General features: G+C 53.8%; 2 protein-coding genes across 7 annotated transcripts; one reads left to right on the top strand and one right to left on the bottom strand.

Annotated features, from left to right (window-relative positions):
* Window positions 1-495: 495 nt before the first annotated feature.
* On the bottom strand, window positions 496-13525 carry EPOR (erythropoietin receptor). Of its 5 annotated transcripts, none has more exons than XR_003417335.2 (9): window positions 12964-13525; window positions 11964-12099; window positions 11387-11565; window positions 11152-11309; window positions 10493-10646; window positions 10322-10409; window positions 8481-8568; window positions 3775-3893; window positions 509-2672 (listed from the first exon to the last, which is right to left on the bottom strand). XR_003417335.2 is itself a non-coding variant. In XM_027050162.2 (9 exons), the coding sequence occupies exons 2-9, from the start codon at window positions 12550-12552 to the stop codon at window positions 7779-7781; spliced, it is 1305 nt and encodes a 434-aa protein (XP_026905963.1). In that variant the 5' UTR covers window positions 12553-12715; window positions 12964-13090; the 3' UTR covers window positions 7591-7778. The 5 variants fall into 5 exon arrangements, 4 of the variants coding, with proteins under 4 accessions (XP_026905964.1, XP_026905963.1, XP_026905961.1 ...); XM_027050162.2 differs by lacking the exons at window positions 509-2672; window positions 3775-3893 and adding exons at window positions 7591-8387; window positions 12550-12715 and having other exon boundaries at window positions 11387-11455; window positions 12964-13090; XM_027050163.2 differs by having other exon boundaries at window positions 496-3893.
* On the top strand, window positions 4615-6553 carry SWSAP1 (SWIM-type zinc finger 7 associated protein 1). Of its 2 annotated transcripts, XM_027050171.2 has the most exons (3): window positions 4615-4906; window positions 5233-5292; window positions 5634-6553. In XM_027050171.2, the coding sequence occupies exons 1-3, from the start codon at window positions 4658-4660 to the stop codon at window positions 6135-6137; spliced, it is 813 nt and encodes a 270-aa protein (XP_026905972.1). In that variant the 5' UTR covers window positions 4615-4657; the 3' UTR covers window positions 6138-6553. The 2 variants fall into 2 exon arrangements, with proteins under 2 accessions (XP_026905972.1, XP_014937612.1); XM_015082126.3 differs by lacking the exon at window positions 5233-5292 and having other exon boundaries at window positions 4619-4906.
* Window positions 13526-13869: the final 344 nt, after the last annotated feature.

Below are 13869 nucleotides of genomic sequence, written 5' to 3'. Positions count from 1 at the left end.
ACAGTGCCACATGTAAGGCACACAAACACATGGTGAGCAGCCTCACACGACCGCCTCCTCCAGGCAGTTGGCCTGCTTTTGACTATGGTCAGGTGCAGAGGACCTGGGGAATAGGGTGAGGGCACTAGGACCCCCATGCCAAAACCTGGCTTCATGGATGAGAGCAAGGGTTCTGACTGTGAGGTTGTGCTGAGACCCAACCCTTGAGGACCCAGTGGAAACCAGGAGGGTAGGAGGGGCATGGAGGTACAGACCTCCCCACAACCCACTGCAGGTCTGAGGGGCTTCAGACAGGCCATTCGGGCCATGGAGTTATTCCGGAGCCAGGAAAGGGTTATCTGCTTCCCTTCCCCCCTTATTTCATTCATTCATTCATTCATTCACTCACTCATTCACTCATTCATTCAACAAACACTATGGATCAGCTACTGTGTGCCAGGTTCTGTGTAGTTAGGCACAGAGGTTGTAGCAGTGAACAGAAGAGACACAAATTTCTGCCATCAGGAAGCTAATATTCTAATATGTGAGAGACAGACAACAAGATAAATACACTAGACCAGAGTCACAACTCCAAATTTCAAAAATGTCTGAAAACCAAACTTCTTTCATAGCTCATTTGTGGCAAAGCCTGACCTTTACTGACATACAGTTATTATAGCTTTTATTTACTGAACTTTATGTGAATATTCTTTTTAAAATAAAGTTTATTTATGTATTTTTAAGAGAGAGGGAGAGAGAGAATCCCAAGCAGGCTCCATGCTATCAGTGCAGAGCCCGATGCGGGGCTTGAACCCATGGACTGTGAGATCATGATCTGAGCCAAAATCGAGAACTGGAGGCTTAATCATTTGAGTCACCCAGGTGCCTTTTGATTTGAATATTCTCATGTTTCATTGCAGATAAAGGAAATTGTTTGATTTTGAGATGTTATCCCAGGCCCCACTAGGATGTTATGCAATACATAGTATTTATACCATAGTACCTTTCAAAAAAGATCTGAAGAATTCTGAATTCCAAATTCTAGGATCAAGGATTTAGGTCAGGGTTTGGGATCTCTGATACATTAGATATTGACAAGCGATAGGAGAAAATTCAAGCTAGAGAGGACAATGGACACCTTTGGGATGGGAACAGAGCTTGCAACTTAAAGAGGCATAAAGGGGAGCCTGAGTGGCTGAGTTGGATAAGTATCTGACTCTTGATCTCAGCTCAGGTCTTGATCTCAGGGTCATGAGTTCAGGTCCCATGTTGGTCTCTGCACTGAGCGTGAAGACTAGTTAAAAAATAAATAAAATATAGATAGGTAGGTAGATATAAAGAGTTCAGGCCCTGAGTTGGGCTCTATGCTGGGCGTGAAGCCTGCTTATAAACAAACAAAAGCATGAGGAGGGAGGGAGACAGCCATGTAAATACGCAGGGGGGAAGGAACGTTTGAGGCAGAGGGAACAGCAAGCACCAAAGCTCTGAGGTGGAAACCAACCCCCTGTGTTCAGGGACCAGTGAGGAGACCTGTGCAGCTGCAGCTGAACGAGGCAGGGGGCAGATAGGAGAGGAGGTGGGGTAGGTGGCAGGGCTGATTGTGGGCCATGGGGAATTATATGGGGGCATGAGAGGGCTTAAGGCAGAGGAGAGAGAGAATCACGGAGCCCTCTTCTTCACCGAACAGAGCTTCTATTTCCAGGGATCCCACCCCTGAGACCTTGGTTCCTTCTGTTACACAGCTACCTCCACACGGGCCAGGAAAGAAGCAAAACTTCAGCACAGCGGACAGCGTTTCAGCCAAACCGGCTAGCGCTGTCCGTGGTCCTGAAACCAAGTGCTGGCTAAGAAAGGGTAAAGTGAAGGCCGCCGGACACAAAGAAGTGTTTGGGCCTGCTAGAGGGGGTGGAGACGGCCGACCTTACCTTGTCCACACCCCATCCCAGGATGGATAATTTTAGGTAGAAAACCCAGACCAAGATATATGTACTTACTCAAAAGATTTGTTGACATGCCCTGTACGCTTCACAGAATCTCAAACTCAACTCAACCAAAACTGAATTCTGGTTTATCATGCAAGTCAGACCACAACCTACCTCTGCTCAAAACCTCTCATGGCTGGTTCCCATGCATCCTGGTAAAAGTCAAAGTGCTCCCAGTGTCTCAGGGCCTTTGCACTTGCAGGTGCCTCCACTTGGAATGCTCTCCCTCTGTGCTCTACATGGTTTACTCTCTCAGCTCCTTCAAGCCTCTTCTCAAACGTCACCTTCTCATTGAGACCTGCCTCCTCCACCACCCTCTTTAAAATGGCAAGAAACAAACAACTGGTCCTTTCAGCTTTTTTCCCCCCCTGGGCAAAATTTTTTGCGTACACTTATCCACTCATAGACTACTTAAACTCCTCTTTATGCTTAGTGGCCATTACCTTCCCCCTCACTAGGATGTCAGGTCCACGAGGACAGAGACTTCTTTGTCTTTTTACTGCTGAAGCCCCAGGGCCTAAAACAGGGTCCGACACACAGTAGGTCCTCAATAAAATTTTGTTAAATGAATTAATCACGTGATGCTGAAAAACAAGGGAGAAACACAGACTGACTGAGATGTCTACTCCCCAGTCTCCTCACCCTTTGGTCCTCCCTCCCAGGACCTTCTCTGTGGTAAAAATCCTTCCATTGGGATATGAAGACAGGCTTCTGAGAAAAGAAGTACTGTGTGTATAAGAAACATGCCAAACCTCTGCATCTCTGCCAATGTACTCAGTCTACACTTATGAGCACCTGCTGTGTGCTGAGTACTGTTCTAGGAGCTGGGGGCCCAGCAGTGAACAAAAGAAAGAACCTCCCTGGTGGAGCTGACATTCTAGTGAGGAGAGAGGCAAGAAGAACAAGACATTGGAAATGATAAGTTATTTGAAAACAAAGACGGTGAAGCCGTTAAAAAGTGTAGGGCATGCAATGTTACACAGGTGATCAGGGAAAGCCTCTGTAACGAGGTGATATTTGACCATGACCTGAATGGTGTGGGAAAATGAGCCACAGGGATATTTGGGAGCTGAGTTCCCTCAGCAAGGGAATAGTGAATGCAATGGGGCTGTGTTGGACATGCTCTTGTGTACATAACTACACGACGACGTGATATACGTGTCACTACTGGGTGTTTGTGCATTTGGAGTGTTGCGAAGTGAGGTGAATCATGGTTGTGCATCTGCTGCGGGGGGACTGAGGTGATGCCTCTGACAAGGAATGCAACACGGTGGGGTGTGTGTGTGTGTGTGTGTGTGTGTGTGTGTGTGTGAAGAGCTGCAGTCACATTAGCTAAGGAAATGTGTCTGGGTGTGTGCGTGTGCGTGTGTAATAGCAATGGTATGGTTGTATCAGGGTGTGTTCTTGTGTGTGTGCAAGGGAAGGAGTGTGGGGACATAAGAGTGAGAGAAAGTGTGTATGGGATGTTTTGTGTTAGGATAGGGCTGTGAGCATGTGGGTGATGGGGCTTTTGAAAGTGGAATATAGGCAGAGATGCGTGTGGGTGTGCGCGCGCACACGTGTGTAAGGGGGGGTGTGTGAGGTGCCCAGCTGTGTGGGTGGATGTATTGCGGGATGTGGCGGATCTGTTTTCTGGCCCCAGAGGGAGAGAGAAAGCCCAGGAAATATCAGTTCCACCCCGCCCCTGTGTCTCCTGGCAACAGCACCACTTTGAAGTTACCAGGAGAGAGTTGCCAGGGCAACAGGGGTGAGTGGCAGCTCTGGGGCGAGGTCTGGGTGAGGAGACCCAGCCAACCCTCACTTAACCACTCACCTTGTTTCTCCTCTCCCAGTTTCTCAAAAATCCTATCTTCCTTTCTTCACTCATTCATTTAACAAGCATATATTGAAAATCTGCAACCATCTAGTCACTGTTCTGGGCGCTGGAGACACCTAAGTGAACAAGACAAACAAGGTCCCCTGCCTTGGCTGTCCCTTAGTCTCCCACCCCCTGTCTTTTTGTCTCTCCTGGTGCTTCTTTGATCTGTGGTCATGCCCACCCCACTTATTCCAAGCAAAACCCAAGGAGCCCCCAGGCCAATAAGGAAACCGGTTGAGATTCCTCTTCTCACAGACCCTCAGAGACGGCTGCTGATGTTTTGCACGTGAATGTTCCTGAGCCTGCAAGCCTCCAACACAGCTTGTGCAGATACTAAGGTGCAGAGGGAGACAAGCACACAAGTGCCCCCCTCCCTCACTTCCTCAGTTGTCATTGGGTGACATCAGCAGAAACACACACAGACAACATTCCCATCACAATAGTCCTCTGAGATATCACGAGCTCCATTTTATAGGTGAGCAGACTGAGGCTAGGAGACTTTAAGTAATGTGTCGGTGATTCGGGCCTGCTTCCTTCAACTCTCAACCCTCGTATGTGTCTAATTAGCTGATTAATTCACAATAGTAATATTCGCGTTGCTTCCTTCAGCGGACTCGCACAAGGGAAGGGCAATCTCTCCTTCAAGCGCCTCTATACCTCCTCCCTCAGACTTTTATTTGCCCCTTCACCAGGGGAGGAGCCAGTAAAGGCCGATCTAACTTTGATGGCAGATCCATGGACCAATGGAGACGCTAAGTGCATTGTAACCAATGAGACCTCGGCTTGGGCGGGATTAAGGGCAGGAAAGGGCCGCTGACTGGACAGGAGTATCTTACGAATGGCGGAGACGCTGAGGCGGGTGCTAAACCTAGGCACCTCTGCAAGGTCCGGGGAGGAGGATACAGCTGAGGCTGGACCGCCTTTGCTGCTGCTCGGCGGCCCAGGGTCTGGAAAGACAGCGCTGCTATTCGCGGCGGCCCTGGAAGCGGCAGGAGAGGGCCGAGGCCCCGTCCTCTTTCTGACTCGAAGGCCTCTTCAAAGCCTGCCCCGCGGGACTGGCGCAGCCCTCGACCCCCTGCGGCTACAGGTAACCGAGGGGCGGGACCGGAGGCGGGCTAGTTAGTACTGGGCGAATTGAGGATTGAGTGACAGGTAGACAGACCAATGGAGGAGAAGAAGGAAGAGCGAGCCTTAGCGGCCATTGTGGGGCGGAGTCATGAATGCGCGGGGCGGAATAATAGGGGCGGGACCATAGGAAGCTTTGTTAAGATTGGGAAACCGTTTGGTGAGGGGGCGGAGTTAGCGAAGAAAGGCGGTGCCCAACGGGTGGGGTTAGTGGGGGGGGGGTGAGTAAGGGGTGGGGCTAAACCTGAGTCCAGTTTGAACGCCAGCTTTTCCTTTGGAGGCCATCAGAAGGTCCGACTAAGAACGCTATGGGCAGGTTTTCCGTGGAAAGATTGCCTTAGATACTTGGTAAGAAAAACATACCTTGTTCCTAGCTAACACCGGGCAGTGATAAATGCGGGATAAAAAACGGGGGTGGGCGCAGAGCATGTGACTCTTGAGCATGTTGAGTTCCAGCCCCACATTTGGCATAGATGACTTAAAAATAAAATCTTGTTATTAAAGAAAAGGGTGGTGAGTGGGTACGAATTGAAGAGCATGCGGCCATTCTGAACTGCTTCACTCGGAACCAGCTGTCTGGGGTCTGAGAGCCTAGTGCAGGGAAGTATATACAAGGAAGCAGGGCAGCTCTAGCTTGGAGCCTGCCTTCCTGAGCTGAATCTGGCCGTTTCCTTTTTTCCAACCTCTAGAAGATCCGCTTCCAGTACCCACCCTCAACCCATGAACTCCTTCAGCTTCTGTGCTCTGCCCATGAGGCCCGCGGTCCAGCCCCCTCCCTGCTGCTACTGGATGGCCTTGAGGAGTACCTAGTGGAAGACCAGGGACCCCAGGACGCCGCCTACCTGGCTGCGCTGCTTCTGGACACAGCTGCCCACTTCAGCCACCAGACTGGGCCTGGCCAGGGCTGTGGGCTCATTGTGGCCCTACAGACCCAAGAGGAGGGAGTCAGTGGGGATGCCCTGCAGGTGTCACTGCTCCAGCGGTATTTCCCTGCCCAGTGCTGGCTGCAGGCAGAGACACCAGGCCCAGGACAGCACCGCCTCCGAGCCTGCCTGGATCCAGGTGGGCTGGGGCCTAGGGCAGAGTGGTGCGTGGCTTTCCGACCAAATGGAGAGATGACAATCACCCCGTGGCCTACCCAGGCTGGTAACCTCAGCTTAGACAAAGGTTCAAGCTCTGGAGGCCAGCCTTGAGCTTTGGTGTGTGACAACCTCTCTATGCCTCAGTTTCCCATGCCTGGAATACTTACTTCAGGGACACATGCAGATTCAAAGACCTAAAGACTATAAAATGTTTTTTCTCATTTAAAAGTAGCATTATCAGGGAACCTGGGTGGCTCAGTTGGTTAAATGTTGGACTCTTGATTTTGGCTCAGGTCATGACCTCATGGTTCGTGGGATCGAGCCCCACGTCGAGCTCTGCACTGACATCATGGAGCCTACTTGGGATTCTCTCTCTCTCTCGGCCCTTCCCCCACTCCCTCTCTCTCAAAATAAATAAATAAACTTAAAAAAAATAAAAATAGCATTATCATGAACCTGTTATGCCCAATTAGCATTGTTGAATTTTGCTGTTTTGAACTTTATATAAAGTTTCATGATAAATGTAATCTTCTGAGACTTCCTTCTTTTCCCACTCAACATTATCATTTAAGATTAGGCCAGTTTTGGGGTGCCTGGGTGGCTTAGTTGGTTAAGTGGCCGACTTCGGCTCAGGCCATGATCTTGCGGTCCATGAGTTTGAGCCCCGCATCGGGCTCTGTGCTGACAGCTTGGAGCCTGGAGCCTGCTTCAAATTCTGTGTCTCCCTCTCTCTCTGCCCCTTCCTTATTCGCACTTTGTCTTTCAAAAATGAATAAATGTTAAAAATTTTTAAAAAGATTAGGCCACTTTTTAGTTCACTGCTTTCTCCCTACTTCATATGGTTCCATGGGTGACCATATCCCAATTTATTCATCAAAGGACATATCTGCTGCACACATGTCCTGGCTCACGCGTGTGAGAGTTTTTAGGGTATTTAGCTAGGGGTGGCTTTGGTAGAGCTTCTAGAAGGCCTGCATATGCCCATCTTTCCTAGGTCATGTCTAACTTAGTGATATCATTATTATTCGTGGCAGAAACTAGCCAGAGGCTCAGGCAACAGCTTTCCTTCCCCAGGGAGCACAGCCAAACTGCGTTTCCGCCCCCCGCCCCCCCAAAACGGTCCATGGATCAAGCTGGGGTCCTGGGACTGTTTCTAATCCCTAAAATGGCCCCCAGCATCTTCTGTTTTCTCTTTGCTGCTTGGTTAGCAAGATGCCGGGGGTCCATCTACAGACCAGCAGGGTCTGGGCTTCTGACTCATCCCAGAAATGGCTGCCTGCCTGCTTGCATTGAAATCTGAGAGAGAAACCATTTAATGTGTAAAGCCAGTCATATTTAGGAGGTTTTTTTTGTTTGTTTGTTATGGCAGCTAGTATAATATATACTGAGTCCTTCATTCTATTAGGATTATTATTCATATCGCCAGGTCCAGAATTTCAGACTGAGCTCGAGGCCTTTTCCCGTTGCCCCTATGGTCTGGGCCCAGGGAAAGATGGGGCCTACAAGGATCTTTGTAGAAGTCATGAAAGGGGGGAAAAATTACATACGCACACAAACACACATACACTCATACAACTCTATACATTTTAAAATACTCCAAGGTTGTACTGAGCAGGACGGATTGGGCAGAAAGCCGAGGTTAGCAATGCCCCTGGTCCTGAGGGAGCCCTCAGCAACCCTGCTCAATAAGTCTAGGGCCTGGGCTAGCACTTGAGGTCACGCTGGGTCCCCAAGCATCTGAGGGCTGGAGTCCTAGGAGCAGGCCACATAGCTGGGGGGTGAAGGCTCAGTGGCTGGGATGAGGCTGTTCTCATAAGGGTTCAAGTAGGGGCCAGTGGATGAGTCCCCCTGGGCTTTCTGGGAGCCCCCTGAGCTGTAGTCCGTTGAGATGCCAGAGTCAGACACCATGAGGTACAGGTACTTTATGTGGGGTGGGGTGGGGGGCAGCTCAGGGGGCAGTGCTCTTGGGCGCAAGAGCTGGGAGCTGGGATCCAGGATCGTGTACTCAAAGCTGGCACCCAAGGCCCCCTCTGGCCCAGGCTTCAGGGACAAGGCAGATGAGCAGGAGGAGGCTTCTGAGCCTTTATCCATGGCTACCATGTCCAAACTGCCATCAGGCCGCGGGAGATCCTCGCTGGGTGGGTTCCGGGGCAGCAACCACTTGTCCAGCACCAGGTAGGTGTCTTGGGTATGTTCACTGCCCAGCGGCTCCAGCAGGGGCCCCTCCTCTGCCCCCGGCTCCGCTGCCTGGGTAGCCCCCCAGCAACGCTCAGAGAGGACTTCCAGCGGGGAGGGTGGGTCCTCTGCAAAGGGAGTGCAGGGGCTCCACCAAAGACAGCCCTCATTCTGGTACAGCCACAGCTGGGGAAACAGCACCAGCCTGCTCAGAGACCTACGGTTCAGCCACAGGAGCAGGGAAACCCCAGGCCCCGAGGGGACAACCAGGCCACCTACCTGGAAGTTACCCTTGTGGGTGGTGAAGAGGCCCTCAAACTCACTCTCGGGGCTTGGGATACCAGGCCAGATCTTCTGCTTCAGAGTCCTGGTGAAGCCAACAAGAAACAATTACATGGGTATGTGTCACTGAATGCTCACCAATACCCCCCTAAAAAGCAGCCACAGGGGCACAGATAGTCCTAGTCCCTCATAATCACAAGGCAGAGGAGTGCATAGGGGCTGAGGAACAGAGGCTCTGGCTGAAGCATCTGCAAGGCCCTACAGATGGGTGACTGGAACAGGGTTTTGAAGGATGCATAGGAGTTTCACATACACTGCCTGGTGCTCTCCCTTAACCTGGCCCAGGCTTGTCTGGAGGTTCATTATGTTACTTCCCTTCTCACTCCTTTCCATAATTCCCCAAATGTACTCAGAATAAAATTTGGGGGCACCGGGGTGGCTCCGTCGGATGGTTGAACATCCGACTCCTGATTTTGGCCCAGGTCATGATCTCACGGTTTGTGAGTTCGAGCCCTGCATTGGGCTCTGCACTGACTGCAGAGCCTGCTTGGGATTCTCTCTCTCTCTTTCTCTCTCTCTCCCTTTCTCTCTGTCCCTCTTCATCTTATGTATGCTTTCTCTCTCTCCCTCTCAAAATAAATAAAGTTAAAAAATTAAAAAAAAAAAAAAAAGAATAACAATCTCTTCTCCACAGCCCTGCAGACAACCTTGCATGTTCTGACCCCTGTGACCTCCCTCACCTCATCATTCACCACTTCCTCATAATATATTCTGCTCTAGCCAGAGATACCCTCTTGGCAGCTGCTTCAGTGCTCCCAAGCTCATTCCCACCTCGGGGCCTTTGCACTTGCTGTTCCGTTTCAATTGTCTCGCGGCTGCCTTTGTCCAACCGTCAGGTTTCCACTCTGATATCATCTTCCAGAGGCCTTCCCTGACCATTCTGTCACGGCCCCACACCCCATTTGTTTCTGTGATAGCACTTACCACAATGGATAATCAAATATCTGTTGGTGGGGTGCCTGGGTGGCTCAGTCGGTTGAGCAGCCAACTCTTGATTTTGGCTCTGGTCATGATCTCATTGTTTGTGGGATCAAGCCCTGCGTCGGGCTCTACACTGACAGCATGGAGCCTGCTTGGGATTCTCTCTCTTTCCTCTCTGCTCCCGTATATGTTGGTACCCTTGTTTGCTATTCGACTCAGCTTTGAGATACACAAGGTCAGAGAGATGTTTGTTTTCCACTTTCTCCCCAGTGCCTAGCACAGAGTTGGCACTCAGTATGTATTTTCCAACCAAATAAATAAACAAGGCCCTTGAAGACAACAGAATACTGCTTGGCAGACAAGGCAGGAAAGGCATTGCAGGCAGAAGGAACAGCATGTGCCAAGGCTCGGGGGTATGAAACCACATAGTATGAGCTATGAATAACAAAAACCTCAGGATAGTATGAGCTATGAATAACAAAAACCTCAGGATGGCTGGTCCTACCATAAACAATCTAAGGAGCTTGATAACAGAGGCAGGAGGCACTCAGGATGTTAAATCTTTCCATGCGGCCCATCTGGGGATTTTACAAAAGTTGATGAAATTGGGAAAAGGAACAAGCAAAGGAATTAAAAAAGGAGCAACCGCTGAGGTTCAAGGAAAACCAGGTGAATGTTCCCAAGAATTTTAACTAAGATTCTGGATATGGTCTGGCTTGCATCCCAGCCCTGCCACGGACTCCTCACTGTGTGTCCCTGGGCAAAGTGCCTTTCCGTCTCTGAGCCTAGCTTTCCACAGCAAAAGGAGAACGTAAGTGCGTTGGAGTCTGGGCTAGGTGCCCGAATGGGGCGCTCACCGGCGGTGGGAAAGCAGGGCGAGCACGGCCAGCAGCAGCAGGATGAGCACGAGGATGAGTGAGAGCGTCAGGATGAGAGGGTCCAAGTCTACAAAGCAGGGAGGAAGTCAGGGCAGTAGGATTACCCCATGCTCCTCCCCAGGCCCTCCTAGCTCCTAGCTGGGGCCTCACCACTAGCTGTCAGCAGCGACGCAGGCTCGGACCAGGCGCTCCAGAAGCCACCGAAGCTCGGCTCAGCCATACGCGCGCGAACCATAAAAGTGTAGCGCGTTCGGCCGCGAAGGTTGCTCAGTGCGCACTCAGTGCGGCCATCCAGGATCTCCACCTGGGGGCGGGGCCTGGGTGAGAGGCGTGGTCAATAGGGGCGGGGCGAGCAGAGAAAAGCTTGTGGGGGCGGCACTGAGCCAATCAGAGAAAGGAAGGACAGCTTCGCAACACTGCGGTGAGGGGGAAGGGCAATGAAAGCAAGAGGCGGGTTCCAGGAAGGCTCGGGCCAATCAGGACGGAGGCCCGGGAGCAGGGGGCGGTCTCGGGCTATTTAGGGGCGTGGCCAGGGAGCCAAGGGTCGGGATGTTGAAGGGGTGTAGTATTTGGGACAAGGGGGTAAGTGGGCTTTGGGCTTGGGTCCAGGTGGACTGGGAGGCACTGGGAAGGAAGACATGTCAGTGGGAGTTGATGTGTTTTGGGCAAAGAGATGACGGGCGTCAGAGGTGGGCCTGGAGGGCGAGGCCAGGAGGCGGGGCCATGCTGGCCATCGGGGCGGGATTTAGAAGGGGAGGCGGGGCTGTCCACCACACAGCCTTTTGGACTGGCGGTCGGGGCGGCCTCACCTTCTGAGCGCCCCCTGCGACGTTGCCTGAGGAGATGTTCACTTCGTAGCGGATCAGACTTGCGACGGGGGCTCCAGGAGGCGGGAGCCAACGCAGTACCACGTGGCCGCCCTCGTCGGCCCGCCGCGCCAGCAGCCCCGCGGGGGGGTCCAGGAGCACTGCGAGAGGGGTTGATCAGGTGGGCGGTGACCGAGACTCCCTCACCCGACAATTTCCCCATTCCCTGCGCACGTACCCACTTCGTTGATGTGGATGATACGGTGATAGCGTGGAGCGCCCGAGGATACAGCTGTGACGCGCAGCTCTAAGGGCACAAAGCTCGACGCGTCGGCCGTAGGCAGCGAGCACCAGAAACGCACAGCGCCGCGAGCCGTGGGCGCCTGGTGCAGGCTGCATGGCTTCCACGGTTCGCCCCTGTGCGCCAAGGGGCCAGAGAGGGAAGGGAGCAAGTTAGGGGTGGGGGGTGCGAGAGAGTTTGTATTGCCTGGAGCTGGGGCCCGGTTTGGACACTACCACCAGGGGGCGTCCGGCCCCCGACTACGCGACGCCTTCGTCCTAGTTGGAGGGGTGCTGTCCCTGCCCATATGTTTGGGATCGCTCCGCAACAGAGATCGCGAGACTGTTCCGGCCCCAGCCACTAGGGGGCGCGTCGGCACTGACCCCGGGGCTTCCCACCAGTGACCGCCAGTGGCCTCCCGTCCCACCAGTGTCCTCCCGCTCCCGACGCCAGCAGATGTCCCAAAGTGTGAGCCCTTCCCCACCCGCCCCCTCCTCAGAGGGTGGGGGCGCTCCACCTGCCCCGTCGCACTCACTCGAGCTGGTAGAAGAAGCTGTAGTTGTCGGGGCCGACCCCGGCGCTTGCCGCCTCCTCCCAGAAGCACACCAGGTCCTCCAACCGTTCGGTGAAGCACAGAAGCTCTTCGGGCCCGCGGGCAGCCAGCAGGGCCGCTGCGGGGGGAGGGGGACACGGGGAGGGGGTCGGGAGAGCCCAGTCCTCGGGCCACAGCAGCCTCCCCCTCCCTCCCGCCGCCTGTGCGAACCGATAAGCAAAAAGCCCCGCCTCACTCGCTAGCCCAAGCGGGGGCCCTCGAAGGGTCCGCGGAGGTGGTGCCCCCCGCCCCGAACTCCGAAGCGCTGGTGGCTTGCCTTACTGTTCCCACACACGCCCCCGCCCACCCCACAACCCGCTGGACCGCGCGCGGCTTGGAGGGCCGCGGTCCCCCGCTGCCCGCCCCGCCCCGGCCCAGGACAGGCGAACCACTGGACGTGCGCGGAGAAGGCGGGGCCCCCTATCGGCCCCGGCAGGCTGCCGGCAGCCCGATAGCGCCAACCGTGAACCCCTCCCTCGCCTCTTCCCTCGACCCGGCAAGCCGAGGCTTCTGGCGCCCGCATACAAACCATGTTTACAGTCGCCTGAGGCCCGGCCCCTCGGCCTCGACGCGGGCTTTGTCCTCCCTCCCCCGGTGGAGGGTCGGCCAGATCCCCTCTCCTGGGGACTCTAGATTTCGAGGCCTAGACCCAGCACCAGCCCTGCCCCGTTAGGATTTATTATGTCCCAGGCTCCCTGAAAAGATAAAACGGGAAACTTATGCCCCCCACCCCCCCCCACCCCCGCCCACAACACAGTCTGGAGTCTTAGACCCCAGCATGCTACGCCAGGTGCCACTCTAAGGAGGTTCAGCCCCCAGCCCCCAGATCCTAGACTGTAGGGTCAGAACCCGGCGTGGCTCCCAGGACCCAGGCTGGAAGTTCAGGCCTCGGCATTGCCCTCCAGGAACCATTGCGGGGGTCTACACACAGATCCATCCTTACCTTTACTTTCGAACTTGGGGTCCAGGGGGTTGGGTGGGGGAGCCCAGGCGGCCCCAGCGAGCAAGAGACAGAGAGAGCCGACTCCAGGCCAGAGGGGAGCCCAGAGGTGATCCATGATGCAACCCCCGCCACGGGGGGCGCAGGGCCCCTGCTCCCCTTCCGCCCCTGGCACAATCCACAGCTGGGTCAGCAGCTGCCTCCGCCGGACACAGCTGACCAGGCCCTTCCCGGCCAGGCGCCTCCAAGTGGCAGCTCCCCCGAGGGGGCGGGACCACACGCAGCCTGGGCCGAGATAAGCGGGAGGCGGCCGCCCCGCCGCCCCGGCAGGAGGGGGCGGGGCCCTTAGAGACCCCGCGACTGCTTGGGGGTCAGGGACAGTGCCGGTTTCTGCACTTTCTTACTGTGTGACTCTGGACAGGTGGCTTATCTGAGCTTCAGCCTTCTCATCTATCAAATCCGGTTTGGCACATAGCAAATATTCCAAAAATGTAACATACTGGTATTATCGTGCTAATCAACATCTCTTCCCAGTCTGGGTAGGAATAAATAATCATAATAGCGACTGGCGGTTGAGTGCGCAGTGCTAGGCAGTGTGGCCAGACGATATATACCATACATATATTCTGGCATGTTGATAAAACAACATTCTGGATGTTGAAATTTGTGATTTTTAAAAAAGTTTTTATTTTTGACAGAGAGAGAGACAGAGAGAGAGAGAGAGAATCCGAAGCAGGAATTCCAGTACAAAGCGTGAAAGCTATTTGCTTGGGCTCAGCTTCTTAAACTAGGGTTAACACCAGAACAGAGGTAAGGGCTTGGGGGGAAGGGGTGGATACTTGCGCCTGCCCTGCCCCAGAGTAGCCAATCAGAACACTCCATTTTCTGGAGCACCGTGATTGGTCCAGC

Source organism: Acinonyx jubatus, chromosome A2 (assembly GCF_027475565.1).
Source record: "Acinonyx jubatus isolate Ajub_Pintada_27869175 chromosome A2, VMU_Ajub_asm_v1.0, whole genome shotgun sequence".
NCBI classification, from domain to species: domain Eukaryota; kingdom Metazoa; phylum Chordata; class Mammalia; order Carnivora; family Felidae; genus Acinonyx; species Acinonyx jubatus.
The sequence above is the reverse complement of the archived record's forward strand: the minus strand, read 5'-3'. Positions and strand labels throughout refer to the sequence as shown.